Source organism: Temnothorax longispinosus, chromosome 4 (genome assembly GCF_030848805.1).
Source record: "Temnothorax longispinosus isolate EJ_2023e chromosome 4, Tlon_JGU_v1, whole genome shotgun sequence".
In the NCBI taxonomy this organism is placed as follows: domain Eukaryota; kingdom Metazoa; phylum Arthropoda; class Insecta; order Hymenoptera; family Formicidae; genus Temnothorax; species Temnothorax longispinosus.
In genome coordinates, this window is record NC_092361.1 from 15,363,047 (window position 1) to 15,377,992 (window position 14,946).

The window sequence follows — 14,946 nt, forward strand, 5'->3', positions numbered from 1 at the left end:
TATTAAGCTATTTAAACTTAATTTTTGCGCATGTCTATCGAATATTGTAATCTAAAAGAAATAAAAAAGATTAATGAACCCAATAATAACTTCTTCAAATCGCACAGAAGAGATTTTGCTGTAAATCAGTTCTTAAATTAATTCCTAAAAGTACTTCTTTCTGATAAGAAACGTTTTCAATATATATATATACTTCGATTCCCCCAGAGTATCCCTTTTACTCTTCGAAGTCGCTGTTTCTCACTTCTGTGAACCTAGCACTATTAAAAAAAAGTTCTACAGCACAATTAAGTGTTAATTTATTGCTATTTTATTGCTCTGGTCCCGAATTTATTGCTCCCATCCATTCGCAGAAAATGAATATTAAAAGCGAGAATGCTGCCTTCATTACGCTAGCACCTCTGCTCCTGAAAACAAAGTATAGTAAATAAAAAAACGATATACCAGAATTTTTTGCTCTAAAATACTGCAAAGAGATATTGAAAATATTTAATAATTATGAATGTACCGATTACCGGTTATCGAAGTATAAGAGTAAAACGATCAAAAATATAATAAAAGTTAACCATATAAGTTCAACATTAAACTGCTTCTTCAATCAAATCACTCGTAAAATACATTTTGGAATTTATTTCCTACACTACTTTAAAAAAAAATTATCAAAAACAAACAAAAATACAAGAATAAAGTATATTAAACAAACGCTGTGTCAATTTTGGTATTAAAATAATTCTAGGATTTATTGCTCTTAAAATATCCTGATTCTGAACTTATAATATATTATATTATATTTTAGGAGCAATAAAATTCTAGCAATACATTTTAAGAGCAATAAATTTTAAGAGCAATAAATATCATCGGTAAATTTATAAACATTTAATATTCGGTATCTCTTGCAATATTTTAGAGTAAAAAATCAATAAAAAATTCTGGTATCTCAGTTTTTGTTTACAGTATTTTATACGCGTTTTTCAGGAATGAAGGTGCTAGCGTGAAAGCAGCATCCCCACTTTTGATATCAATTTTTTGCGAATGGATAGGACTAATAAATTCGAGACTAGAGCAATAAAATTAGTATTTAATTGTGCCGTATATTCGATTTTTTTTTTTAATAGTGAAGGTGTTAGATTCACACAGGTCTGTTTCCCTCCAGTTAAGTATACGTTTGAATTTATAATCGAAATTTGTGTTATTAGATGTGATTAGTTCTATAATTATAGCAGAGGTTACTTGTATGAAAAATATGGAAGTTGAAAATTGAAAAATAAACCGACGTATCTCAAAGTAAATCGTTAAAATATTTCTAAAACGACGTATCTATATTGCGCAAAGCTTTCACAACCCGCAAATGTTGGTCATATCGATTTTATTATAAAAGAAGTAATTTGAAATATTCAATATACGAAGTATCTTGAAACAATCTCCACACACATATATACACGTATATCTAGAATGTCTTTACTAAAGGATTTCCACATTTTCTTGACGCGAAATTGAAGTCTTGATATGTATTGATCAGTCGTAAAATACGTTCAGATTTCAAAACAAGGTAATATAACAACGTAATATAAAACGAAGTAGGTACGACTGTCATTCAATCTACTATAGGAGAAAACGATGTAATTACCGCCTAGTGTTTACATCTCATTAAAACTCGTTTGCACAGAACAAGTCTGGATTAAATAAACCGACTTCAGCGACTCACTATATTCGTTTCTTGCAATCTTACCAGTGATACGGACTACGGACGAAGAAAAATTCACTTCAACCCACTTGTCTTAAGTTACCTTTTTTAGCGAACGAGTATCGATTCGCAACCGACGAAAGATTCCGATATAGAACCGAACGAGCATTTCTCTTGTACCTTGTACCCGTCGACGCGGCAAAAATGAGGATCGATCTTGTCGTCTCTGATTTTTCTCTTTTTCCGCCCACATCACGATTACTCCTTTTTTCCCCCTAAATGAAACGGCACGCAACGTGTGTTGTATATGCATACGTGCATCGCGAGCAAGAGGTCGAGTGGATCACAAACAGGGGAGTTTGCTACTAGAGAAATAATTAATACCACCCTACCCCTCCTCCTATACTCTTCGTTAAGCGTGCGCATTTACTCGCGTGCGAGCATCTGTGGTTCTTGCCAAAGTCGAGTTCGGAACTGTTACAATTTCGGAGAGCTTAATTTTCCATGTTATAGAAGGTTACTCGAAAACGCAAGCTTGCGATATTAACCGTTCAAGAGACTTGCGTTTATGATGCGATATCCAAAATGGATAATATGACGAAAATACACCAAAATACATTTGAATAATAATATCGTTTGCGATAAATTAGAATTTTTTATAAATACATGTACACGCGTGCGGGCAAAAACGTGTTCTCTACTTCTATTATATATTTCCATTTCTATTATTCTATTACATTTTATTTTAAAATTTATATCTCGAAGACAAATTTTGCTTTAAATAAATATTTTAATATCAATCGTTTGTTGTTTTCATTACTTAGTATCTAAAATTTAAAATCAAACATACATTTGTATAAATCTATTAAAAAAAAAATTATCTTTTTTTTATATTCGCGATTCAAAACCTGGACCCTTCAGTCAAGTGCTGATACAAGTCCAATAACCGCGGTCAGAGATTTCCTTGAGATTTTCTATGTGTGAAAGGGTCGAAGACCCGACCATCGGGGGCGAGAAAAGTGTCATCCCTTGGACAGGTTGTTACGATCATACGAAGGAGTTGGGGATGTTTGGCGGAAGGGTCGCGCGTGATGTATCGTTCTTGTCAAAATTGGCTTAACCTCCGTGATCCTTCGCCGTCATCGTCTTTTTTCCAGTCGAGAGAAAAAGTATACGTGAAGGATGACGAGCTGAAGTCATCAGTCAGCGTTATGAATCACCTAGATCGCGTAATCGTTATTATCTCGTACAGTCAGGTGCCATTGAAAGTCGAAGCCGTTGTACACGTCAATTCTTCATACTTAAGTCAGTTCTGATGCATGTTTTAAAGATATTGGTTACTATATTGGTTATACTAGAAATCACAATATTTTTCTGTAATTTTTCATAAATATATAATACATAGAAATTTAGATTAATGACAGACATTCATATTATAGACTTTAATATTTCAAAAATTTCTAATTAAACGAATTATAATTAATCGATTTTAATTATTGTTGATTTTAATTTATTCGCGAAACGAATGCTGTACAAAGACTGTTTTAAATATTTTTACACAATTTCTCTAACTTACGCGCGCCTTCTTTTTTGCCAAGAATCGTTTTTTTTTAGGTACGTCATGAGGAATTAATTTGCTTGTTTATCGAATGTGATAAGTTTAAACCTAGAAGAAATGCACTGTCTCTCGTAATTTAATTTGATAAGTGAAGCATATGTATGGTGCTTTCCAAAATACACGATCCGTTTTTACGCTTTCGGGAAAAAGTCTTCGATTATTCACGATCAATGTGTATACTATCTTAAAGTAGCACCATTCGACCTCGATTTCGAGGTGTCTTGGCAGGCTGCTAAATCGAGAGAAGCTGCTATTAGAATTAAAACAAGTGCACGACACTTTTCCTTCTGATTTATGTCGGCTTATATTGGCGAGATGTCACCCCAGAGAGCAACGTTAGAATAGAAGCACACTTGCGCTTTAATGCGACCTCGCCTGCACTACGTTGAAATTTGGTCGTGCTTCGAATGCTTGCACCGGGTGACCGTGCGCCGCACCAACCACGATCTTAGGTATCGTCATCTCGGTAAACCGCCGGAAATCAGAGTAAATCGCGCCGGTAATTCTACTGAATATCGCATGCCTTAAGCATACTTTTCGGCTGCCGGTGAATTCTCAACTCACCTCACACGTCTAGTAAAATTACTCCGTCTTTCTCTTGCGGTATAACTTCAAAAACTTGATTCCACAGCAAGAACTCTCTTTTGTGCGAACACTTACGTCCTTAGCAATAAATAATCACCGACGTTGTACTATTTTCTCATTTCATGATATATGATTTGGTAAAAATAGTAAATTAACAGTAAATTTTCATGTATAGTTTATTTATCATAGCACTTACTTTTTAAGAGTAAAAAAATTTTTCTTGGTTGTTATGTGAAAATATAGAGAGAAATATAGAATATCCATATAGACTAAAATAACAAATTTAAAAAATGCAGATTTTCCATAAAATATTTAAAACTTGTAAAAGAAACTAGTTTCAAGTTTTCTTTTTTTTTCTTATTTTAATGACTATGTGAATATAATTTGCACAAAATTTTAACAAGAAAAGAAAAAAATGTAATTAACTTATACGTCATACTTTTTTTCCTCAACAAAACTTAGAAATGTAATAATAAAAGTTTCAATTCTCGCTTATTTATAGCCTGGCCGAATAATTATTGTTTTCCGTAGTTCCGGCCGCGACATAATTTTTTAATCGTGTAACTTTTTAATTCTTATTTACTTACGAAACTGCGATTTAACGTAATTATTATCGCGTTTCGTTATTCCGTCCTGTGTTCATCCTTCCATGTAACTCGAATTTTCATAGTAACTAAAATACGATAACAATAGCATAGACGCGCAAAACCTGCAATTTATTGCAATTTCCTGGGAATTTTTTTAATCCCAGCAAAAACAAATTTTATATAATTTGCAGAGACAATTATATAACTTGTACACGCACCAACAAATTTTTAATGTCTAAGTTATACTTCTCTGAGTAGTTTCATGAGTTTTTATATTTTATAAAAATTTCGCTTAAAATCGAAGTGAAACTTAATGTATCAAAAAATGCTAAACATGTAGAAATTAATTTTCTATGCCATTACCAATAATACACATGGTGATACAGTTTAGAACTCTTCTTGCGCCTTTTTTCTTATATCTTGACTAAGAACTTACATTTCCCTAAAAAAAAAATAACGCTAAACGTGCAAGTAAAACAGGACTCTATTTTTCCGTAGACTCTCGACAGAGTATGTACTAATCGATATTGCCGCGCAGCTCATTCTTATTCAGCGAAACGACCAGGAAAAGCTTTTATTCTGCCGAAGTTCGTGATGGCACTGCGCAATTAAGCGATTCACCTTCAAAGAGTGGCTATGAGCTGCGATGAAAAGAACGGGAAGAATCTCATAAAGGGATATGATCTTGTAAATTTCCATCTAGCTCCGGCTAACCCTCGTACAAAACTAAAAGAGAGAGAGAGAGAGAGAGAGAGAGTGTGTGTGTGTGTGTACGCGCGCGCGTGTGCGTGTGTGTGAGAGATCCCCTTTTAAAGCCGACATGTGACATTCCATTGCATTTGATTGTAGAATTCGATATGAATGCAATACGACTTCCTATTGAAAATAAAAAAAGAAATTTTGATAGAAATTCGAGAAGCATTTACTTCTGCGATCAAATTTCAGAGTCTAAATATTATTTAATTGCATTCTGATTGCGATTCGTATTCCTTGAAATTATGAGTTTTTAATTCTATACATTTACTCCTTTTTCATTTATTAGTTTTCTCGCATTTTTCTAATTCAAAAATTATAATTTTGTTACATCATCATGCATTAACGCTAGCCTTTCTTGCTAATCTTTCACATCTTTGTTAATTTATTCGTAACGCTATATACTTAAATTTTAATCTGTTTTAAAAAAGGATATATGTTTGGCAGGCTTAATTTGCGTGCCAAAAAATGTGCTTTTACGAAAAAAAAATTATGTTCTTTAAAACCTCTTTTAATAGACCTCTTATATCTCAAACATGAAAGAAAATCCCACAGCGTCTTCGGAAAATATCAAAAGGCAGTTACATTATTGCAAGTCTATTTCTGACCAATATTTAACTCTCTTAATATTGAGACTTTATTACAAGAAAAATCTGAATTATTCATAGATTATTGTTTCTACATAATTATAAATCAAATTTTTCAGAAATTTTGGCATACAAAAGATTTTGAAATATGAATTATTATTAATCTTGCGAAAACTGAAAGAACTTTATATTTTTATATGTAAAGTGTAAATATATATAAAGGCCCGTATTATCAGTTCACTTTTATCGATAAATGCGCGCATTTATTTCTGTAATTCTATATAGTATATGTAACGTAAACTGTATGCTAAATGTGTGCATTTATGATAAAAGTGAACTGAGAATACGGATCATAGTATATACACTTACTTCTCACATCTTAAATTTATGCTTATCTTTTATTCGTATACGTAGAGTGTGTCTCACTTAACGCCCGCAACGCTCGTGAGCATCATTCGTCCTTATTTAACATTTTACAAACAACAAAAATGAAATGATTCTAAGAACGTTAAGTGAAACGCACCCTTACTTATACAACTTGCAATTTTTTCTAAAAAGCACGTTGTCATACTTGTCATACTGTACTTACCCCATAAAAACTATATACTGACAGGAAGTAAGTAAAACTTGAGCAAAACGTCAGATATAATATTTTTAACAATTTCACAGTATTTACAACAACGCTCCTAGCCGTAGCTTTGTTAAACATAACGAGTGGCATATTCCCCACACTGGCATATTCCCCCCAGTTACCCTATATGTATGTATGTATGTATATAATTTATATCTTCCCCTTAGGGTTTGAAAGGCGTTTTTAGAAGGAACGTACCCAAACCTTTACAACTACTTACAAATCTTCTTATCCTAACTTATCTCTACTTAACTTGTATCTTCTTAACCTAACTTATCTCTACTTAATCTAGTGGATGTGGGCTTCTGTCTCTACATCCGCCCACATCAACATCCGCCACACGCACACATATAGAAAGAGTATTATTATATAAATTTTATTTATATAACTTAAAACATAATTTAGATGATGTGTTCCATACAAACTATAAAATATTAATATCAAATAAATTTTTAAAATAGTAATCTTTGCGCAAATAAATAAAAATGGAAGAAGAAATATTTTAGAAGGAAACTGTTTGCGAAACGTCAAGAAACCTCACGGATTTGCACGCAATTCCATCCGTTTCAAAACGCACTTTCTTCCATCTTCGAAACACGAGATTCGAAGAGAAATCAGGACATGAGATCATCTGCTATTTTTCACTCTATGATCTGCACGATCGAGATGTTTGCAAAAAGATTTCGCCGATGGCTGCTGTATTTTTATTTCCACCGAAATAAACGTCCCTCACACTCGTGCGTTCAACGCAAGATTTCGTCAAATTGACGGTTTCATATTTGAAAGGTCGATTGCTCGCGGCCGAAATCGCTTCTTGTCGATACCAGGCGAATTCGCATGATTGAACGCGGTTGTAGAAGAACTATCAATGCAAGATGAAAGGAGATCTATTTTATTCTCTGATACGGTGATTCCGTCCTTATAACCATTGCTATTAATAACGGACTTTTTGATGAAAAATTTTTAGTCAATTCTTTCATGAAAACTGATAAAAGTAACCTAGTTCTAGAATTATTTGGTATTAAAACTAGCATTTTTATGTATTTTAAGTCCTTTAAAGTGTTTTTACCAAGAAAAATTTTTCATTAAGTAACAGCATATGTAAATAAATGACAAATTCAGTTAAAGAATTACATAGTTAATATTACATAGTTGTTAATCAGGTTTATAAAAATCTACATCAATTCAATTTAAAAATAATATAGAATATTATATGTAATACGGTTTTCTTTATGCAGGCTGTAATAAAGAAAAGGAACTTGAAATTGTGTGTGTATGTGTGTGAGACTCCCTTTTTATAACTACATTCAGTCGTATTCTGAAGCGAAACGATGGCTGGAAGTAATACTACAAAAGAGAGACGGTTCAAAATGCGATTACGAATGTCCCGAAAACGATGAGAATAAAAGAAGAGCTTACAAAACGTGAGACAATAAAATAGAAACAATAGGAAGTCTTTTAATGTCACTATCGATCCTTTACGTCATACTATATCGTAATACTAAAAAATCGTAAACTATTATAAAACAAAATAAATAAAACATAGATAGCGCCGATAATTCCTCACCCACGTATAGCTACTCATCACTCCTTTTCACTTCCTCACGGGACAATTCAATAATCGCGTGCCGCGATCGCGGAGTTATCTCGGAGGATACGGAAACGCTTTTGAGGGGAAGAGACTCGTTAAAAGTTGTACGGCTCGTTTGAGATTTATCTCGTTCGCCTTGGCGTTACAACGTTTTCTTCTTCGTTTTTATCTTTCTTTTTTTTTCGGGTCTTCCAACATTGCGCATAAAAATGCGAGATAAGCCCGGCGCTGCAGCGGGACGCACCGCTGCTACCTCAGCCGTCGGCGGAATTGCAAGTTTCAATTTGCGAGAGAAAGATAGAAGATGCAGCGAGGCGGTTGCATCAACGTCATGCACGCCACGATATCGTTTGTTTAATGCAGCGCAGCCGCGGGGCTTCCAGACAATAGTTTGTAACCGGCTCGCAACCGACTTATGAATTTCTATTTATTCTGCGAAGCGGCGCGGTAACTTTTCCGGGTTAAAAGTAGAACGGTGGGAGACACGATGGAAACAAGACGCAATACCTACATTCCTTCGATTCATGCTTGAAGATATCTCTTGTAGTTCTTGTGCTATTCTATAGTCGAAAGAGACGTCTCGAACTTTATAACTTAGTTCTTTAGAAAAGCAAGAGTGGCACGGTCACGTTTTCTTGATAACGTGGACTCGAGGAAAATTCCGTCGAAAACGTCGCCAAATCTCCACGATATAAATAGATCGCCCAATACAACTTCTCAGTTTTCAATAAATTTTAACGGAGATTTCGTATTTCAACATTAGTACTACTTTATAATTTAAAAAGAGCTTTGAAAGCTATACCAAGTACATGTAGTTTTAATTATAAAATATTATCAAAGAAATATTTCGTGCTTTTTAAAGAACGGCGTGCTCTGACACATATTTCTAATACTTTATAAATACGAATTCTATACTTGAACTTTAACCTTACATTTCTTTCTCTGCCAGAAATGATTAGTCAATTCGATATCGATGCGTCGATAAATAGCCAATGTCGAATACTGGTTAGAAAATATTTTTGTCTCTCATCTTCAATTTCATTATAATTATTTTTACATAATATACATAATTTTAAGCAATTGCGAATATTTCTGTAAAATTTCTATTATCTTTCGGCTAACTCTACAAATCAAATCGAATCAACGCAAAGTCGGAAAACGATATATACACACGTATATAGGTATATACATATTATGTATAATATTCGATATATAATTGGCCGAAAGACATAGAAATTATATAAAAATATTCGTAATTAACTCAATTAAATAAAAACAATTATGATGAAGTCAAAGACAAGAATATCTACCAGTACTCGGTATCGACCATTCATCGACCCATCAACGTCGAATTGACGTCGATTTAACAAATCATTTCTGACCGAGTTATTTATTCTTTATAGTTATAGTTTGCAGCAAAGCTTTCTCTCTCTTGTCGTAACTATCGCTTGAATTTCTCTTTTACACGGGAAACTTTTGCACGATTATGTCGACAGCTTTCAACACATTGTACGCTGAAGCTCATATAGACATCGAACTACTCGGTAGTGCACCAGGCTGTTTCGACACTTTTCCCTTGGCATATATACAGCAAAGACCATATTCTTACATTTAATACTGAATAAATCAGTCTCTTCGGAAAGCCTATATCTTTATAAAACAAAATTTCTTAGATCAATTTCTAAAAACTATTTCCAACTATTTTCAATTTCAAACTATTTTTAAAAAACCTGATAATATCAAACATTCGATTAATGTATGTTACATGTGTATATTGTCAGAGCGTGAAAAAAAATATTATTCTGGTTATAAAAATGTTTTGAAGAAATTATTATTATTATTCTTAAAAGAACCTTGAAAGTACTGAAGAGACTAGTTTAGATATAGCAGTTTGATTTTGAATTTTATATATCATATAAAAATCGCGTAAATACTGTTTCAGGCTAAAAATTAGATTTGCATATTTAGCGCTAAATATTTCCAAACTCGCCACAAAGCCATCGATTTTGTTTCTTGTGCGGGGTGAGATGGTGGTTACGGCAGTTAGGACTACTTTATGAACCTCAAGCGTAAGCTTCCTTATAGCCTTTATGGTGCAGAATTAGGACGGTAATTTGTGTCCGTGGCATCACACCAACACGGGCGAGTAAATTTATCGCGTGCCCGAGAATGCTCATCGTGCGGAAGTTTAACACAATTGCGACTACGTTTGAAAGTCTCGTTACAAAGTGAAAAAAAAACAACTTCATTTTCGTTAGGTAAAAACGTCAGTAGAGTGACTATATATATTTTTCACTGCATGTTCTCTTCACTCGCTTTTTCCATTGTAAAGAAAATTTAATTTCGCAGTTAACTGTTTTGTGTTGAAAGTTAGAGGCATTTGATAAATGAAACCCCGCAAAATTACACATGTACAAAGTACAATTTTTTTTATTGCGCTTGCAAGAGTTCCTTTTTCTTCAAAATTATAATTTAAGTGATAGGTATGATAATAAATACCGAAATGTTTAAAATTGATTATTAAATAATTGCAATAATGTGTGACTTAAATCAATTTCTAAATTTGATATATTTTTAATTATTCGTTAAATTTTCCAAATTTATATTTTTCCATATTTTTCATTATTTCCAATTAAGTTAAAATTTCAACTAAATACTCAAAAGCAAAAAAATTAACTACATCATCTAGATGTACAAATAAGTAATACAGATATTATTTAATAGCGTTGAAATTTAGAACTGTAAAAGTTAATTTTAAAATCAATATAGTCAACATATACACTGATATTTACCAAGTAAAACAATATTTCTCGGCGGTTATTATCGCAACTTTAACTGAGAAAGCCGAAAGTCGATATTGGATGTAACATTTTTCGAGTTTCGCCCCGAGCGCTGGCAAAATTATTAAGCTTGTCTTGGCTATTCCGAGATAGTTTCGCAATAATAAAACTTGTTTCAATGTGGGCAGTCAATATCAATCTTGCGGCTTAACCCGTAAAGGATCCGAATCCGCCTAATCCGCATAATGGGTATAATCGGTCGCTTAAATCGGCTTACGTCCATGCTCATGGCAATGAGAGCTTTAGCGGTTTTCGAAACGATTTTTAAGGCATCAATCAAGTAATGTGCTACTTATTTTGTTTGCTGGCGGATAATTAAGGCGGATCAATAAAAAACTTCAAAGTGGAAAGCTATAATATACTAACAATTTTGTATTATACATACTCAAAGTTTGTAAATCAAATAAGTTTGATTCCGGTAATGTCTGGCAATAATCTGGCAAGTAAATGCCTTATAACTTAAATACCCAAAGCTGTCTTATGTTCATTTCTATCAATGTAGATTAACTTTAATCTCGGTTTAGTTGATTTTTTATCTTTTTCTAGTTTTAAGAATTAAAAAAATAAGTAAGTTGAACAGAGATTGAAGTTCTACATTGGTAGAAATGGACATTATTATAGCCATTATTTCTATTAATTTTAATAATATAAATTTCAATTAACTTAAAAATATCTTTAAATTCCTTTTTTAGAGGATATAAAAAAATATCTTTCTTAAGGTATAAAAAGATTTATTAAAATTATTTTTAAAAAGCTTTCACTAATATAACATGGATCTTTTATGTGTTATTTTAGACCCGACATAAACGCGATAAGAGCGTTAACTTCGGCTCAACCAGGAGCGGCAAAAGGTGCCCCTGCGGTAGCTGTTAGCAGGGTTGCAGCTGAAGAACGTGAATTGCCTAGGCAGGGAAGTCTGGTCGACGGGGAAGGCATCAAAATCGTTATTCATGATGTCGACAGTGATCTTGGTAAGCCTTATTATGAATTAAGATATTTCCGAATAATACATGTGTTAATTCTTATCTCTGGTATTACTATCTTTTTTTCATTGATTATCTATTGTCTCCTAATATTTTTCTACATCCTTCGCTCGGAAAATGTATAAATTATTGCTATATAAATCCGTAATACTGTCAAAATGACATTTTTACATGTTTGTATACAGTGATTATCTGTCCTTCGCGTTCCACGTAGAAATAGTTTTCTCTTTTTATTACTCTTAGATTATGCAATAATTAAAGATACGTAAGATACTTAACGTTTGTGTAATTACTATCGAGTGATTTTATGTCTTTGAGGAAGCCGGGTATCCGTAAACCGCAGGAATTCTGCTACGAATGCGTTAGTATTATGCGAAAAAAGAAATACAAGACAGAAAAGTGCGTTTGATCGATCGAGCTGTGGGCTTGCTCCGGGCGGTGATTCAATTCCGCGGATAACATCGGTTTCAGTCCAGAGAAGTTTTTGTCGTGCCATCCAGTGATGAAATCCTGTTAATTAGGAATCGGGAATTTAATTTCGTAGGTCGCCGCGTAGGATCCACACTCTCTCATTCAAAGCCCAAAGTTCAAATAGCGATTAATTTGCTACGGGGAAATAATGAAACGGTCCGCGTCTTTGTATAAAGTAACGCGACATTCGTGTTAATTATTGCGCGACATCCAATTTCAGCATCACGATCGGAAATCGGCACAATTCGCGCGCGACTTGCTCTTAACAGAATCATTCTTCCGCACAGAAATGGCATTACAATACACACGTAACTAAGATCGATGATATGCGCGCGTCGATATGGGAGAATCTCCCTTCGCCACTTTATATATAGATAAACACAGAGATCATTTTCACAAAAGTAATATATTCCCACAACAAGATAAAATATATCAAATTTCTCGTATTAATAATTAATATTTTTTACGTATTTAGTAAATCTTCGGCGGAATTTTAAATCTGCCATGAAAAAATTTTTTTCGCAATGTACAACTGACGATAAAATCCTTTGTTGTTCATTTATGCAGTTGTTTAAAAATTTGTAAGGACAAACGAACGGCTTTGTTGTATAATGTACCATTAAAATTTAAAATGCGTGCATATGGCAAAGGACTCTTATTTGAAAAAGTTCGCGACCTACAAATCATTTGAGTTTGAGAGACAAACATTTCCTCCTTTTCTTTTTAAATATGTATAATCGAGTGCACGAAGCGAGAACGTGAGACCACAATTTAGTCTGGTTCTATTGTGAATTTGATGTTTCTTTTTTTATTTAAGAAAGCCACTGCCGTAGTTCTGTTTCGAGATAGCATTTTCCTTATGTGAATTACCGAACTAGGAACATTTCAATTAAAGCGCGCTTTATATTCTTATTTTATGTTCGTTCCGAGCTTATATTACTGCAGAAAAGAAGCGTATTTTCAAACGCGTTCCTTTAATCGAACATCTTCTCTGCTACAGTTCTTGGACATAATTATTAAACATAATTATAACAGAAAAAGTTTAATTATCTCATCTTTCAAACATGAATATGTTATTCAATGAGGTATTATGAAATATTATTTAGAACTCTTTTGATTTAAATTTATAATATTAAATAAACGTTTGACGAAAGTAAGTTAAATAATAATTGTGATTCTTATGTTTAAATACTTGATAATGACGAACGTGCAGCATAATTTTTAAATGTTTATGCAACGAGATCTGCATAGATAATTTTTGCGACAGCTGAATGATTTTATCATCATTAGACAAGAGGATATAGCTTAATTCGGTCACCGCGATGCACTATCTTTTTATTATAGCTGACCTAATTTTTTAAATCTTTCTATAAAAGCACTCATTTTTCCATCATATTTAATTAAAATCATCTTTTGAAGTAGATTCAAATATTGATTCAATAAACTGGTTAAGTCCTTGGTACATTAATTTTATGAAATATATATATATTTTCTGAGAAAATCGTTCAAAATTTGTTCAATTAATAACTTCATATATATCTTGTGTATAATATTTATAATAATTTTCAAATGTGTGTATATGTGTGTTCCCTTCTCACTCATATATATACATATATATATATATATATATACCTACATATAATAAATCCTCAAGAAATATTAGAAGTGTAATGACTTATCTAACACTCAAATATTATTTAACATCTGCAAAAGTTTTGAGGCCATTTTACAATCATTATTTGATGACACGAAATAACACGGGAAATAAAAGGAATTATATTTCATACCGCGATACCATCATTTCTTATCACGATTATAAGAAATTGACGGCCGACAACGAACGCCTTGAAAGGGCGCAAGAAGCACTTGGATCGTTTCCAACGCTTACGGTTTGCCGAAGATATTATCGCAAGACCACTCGACGCGTATTTTCCTCTTCACCGTGCGGGTCACCGAGTTACGGCTGCAAAAACGGACCGTTTCATTTTTCTCGCCCGGCAGGCAACTCGCCCGCGTTAGGTCCGCGCGCAATATCGATTGCAGTCGCGGCAGTTATCGCGATCTGACACGCCATGCAAGAGCTACGTGGGAATCGCGATCTGTCCACGTGTTCATTAACGGCTTGTCGATCGGAAGGCAGATTACGCCATCGTCTATCCCGCCGATAAACTGCGATGCAACAAACTGCGCATGGAGCGAGATGAAGCGAGAAACGCGAGAGGGTAGAAAGAGAGAGAGGGAGAGGGAGGGAGAGAGAGGGAGGGAAGGAGAGAGAGAGAGAGAGAGAGAGAGAGAGAGAGGAAAAGAGCAGAGAGCGAAGCAGAGGTGCGAAGATAACATGTACCTTTCATGCTAAAGTGATTGTATGTAATTTTACTATGTACAAGCTCGCCGCTGCAATGGCGGATAACGCAGTTTGCACGTAGAGTCGTTTGTTGAAATCGTTAGTGGGTCACGTAATTGATTTATGTCTCGTGAGAAGAAACAGGGTCTCTTATGCGATATCTTGTGAATTAAAGGAAATTCACAAGGATGCGTGATAAAAGTATGTAAATGTGAATACGCACGGAATAAAGAATTCGAATTGCTGATTATTTAGTATTTTTAGTTAGTATT

General features: G+C 33.6%; 1 protein-coding gene and 1 long non-coding RNA gene across 7 annotated transcripts in view; one reads left to right on the top strand and one right to left on the bottom strand.

Annotated features, from left to right (window-relative positions):
• Fife (regulating synaptic membrane exocytosis protein fife) overlaps positions 1–14,946 on the top strand; it is a 166,516-nt gene that overhangs the window by 80,934 nt on the left and 70,636 nt on the right. For all 6 annotated transcript variants that reach the window (XR_011731526.1, XR_011731527.1, XM_071774974.1 and 3 more), the window contains one exon: positions 11,672–11,847. Coding sequence is in view for 4 of the 6 variants with exons in the window: in XM_071774974.1 (XP_071631075.1) it covers positions 11,672–11,847 (176 nt within the window). In the remaining 2 variants the exon portion in view is untranslated. The remainder of the gene's footprint in view (positions 1–11,671; positions 11,848–14,946) is intronic.
• LOC139810999 (uncharacterized) overlaps positions 1–14,946 on the bottom strand; it is an 84,881-nt gene that overhangs the window by 28,060 nt on the left and 41,875 nt on the right. The gene's annotated exons all lie outside the window — the stretch shown is intronic.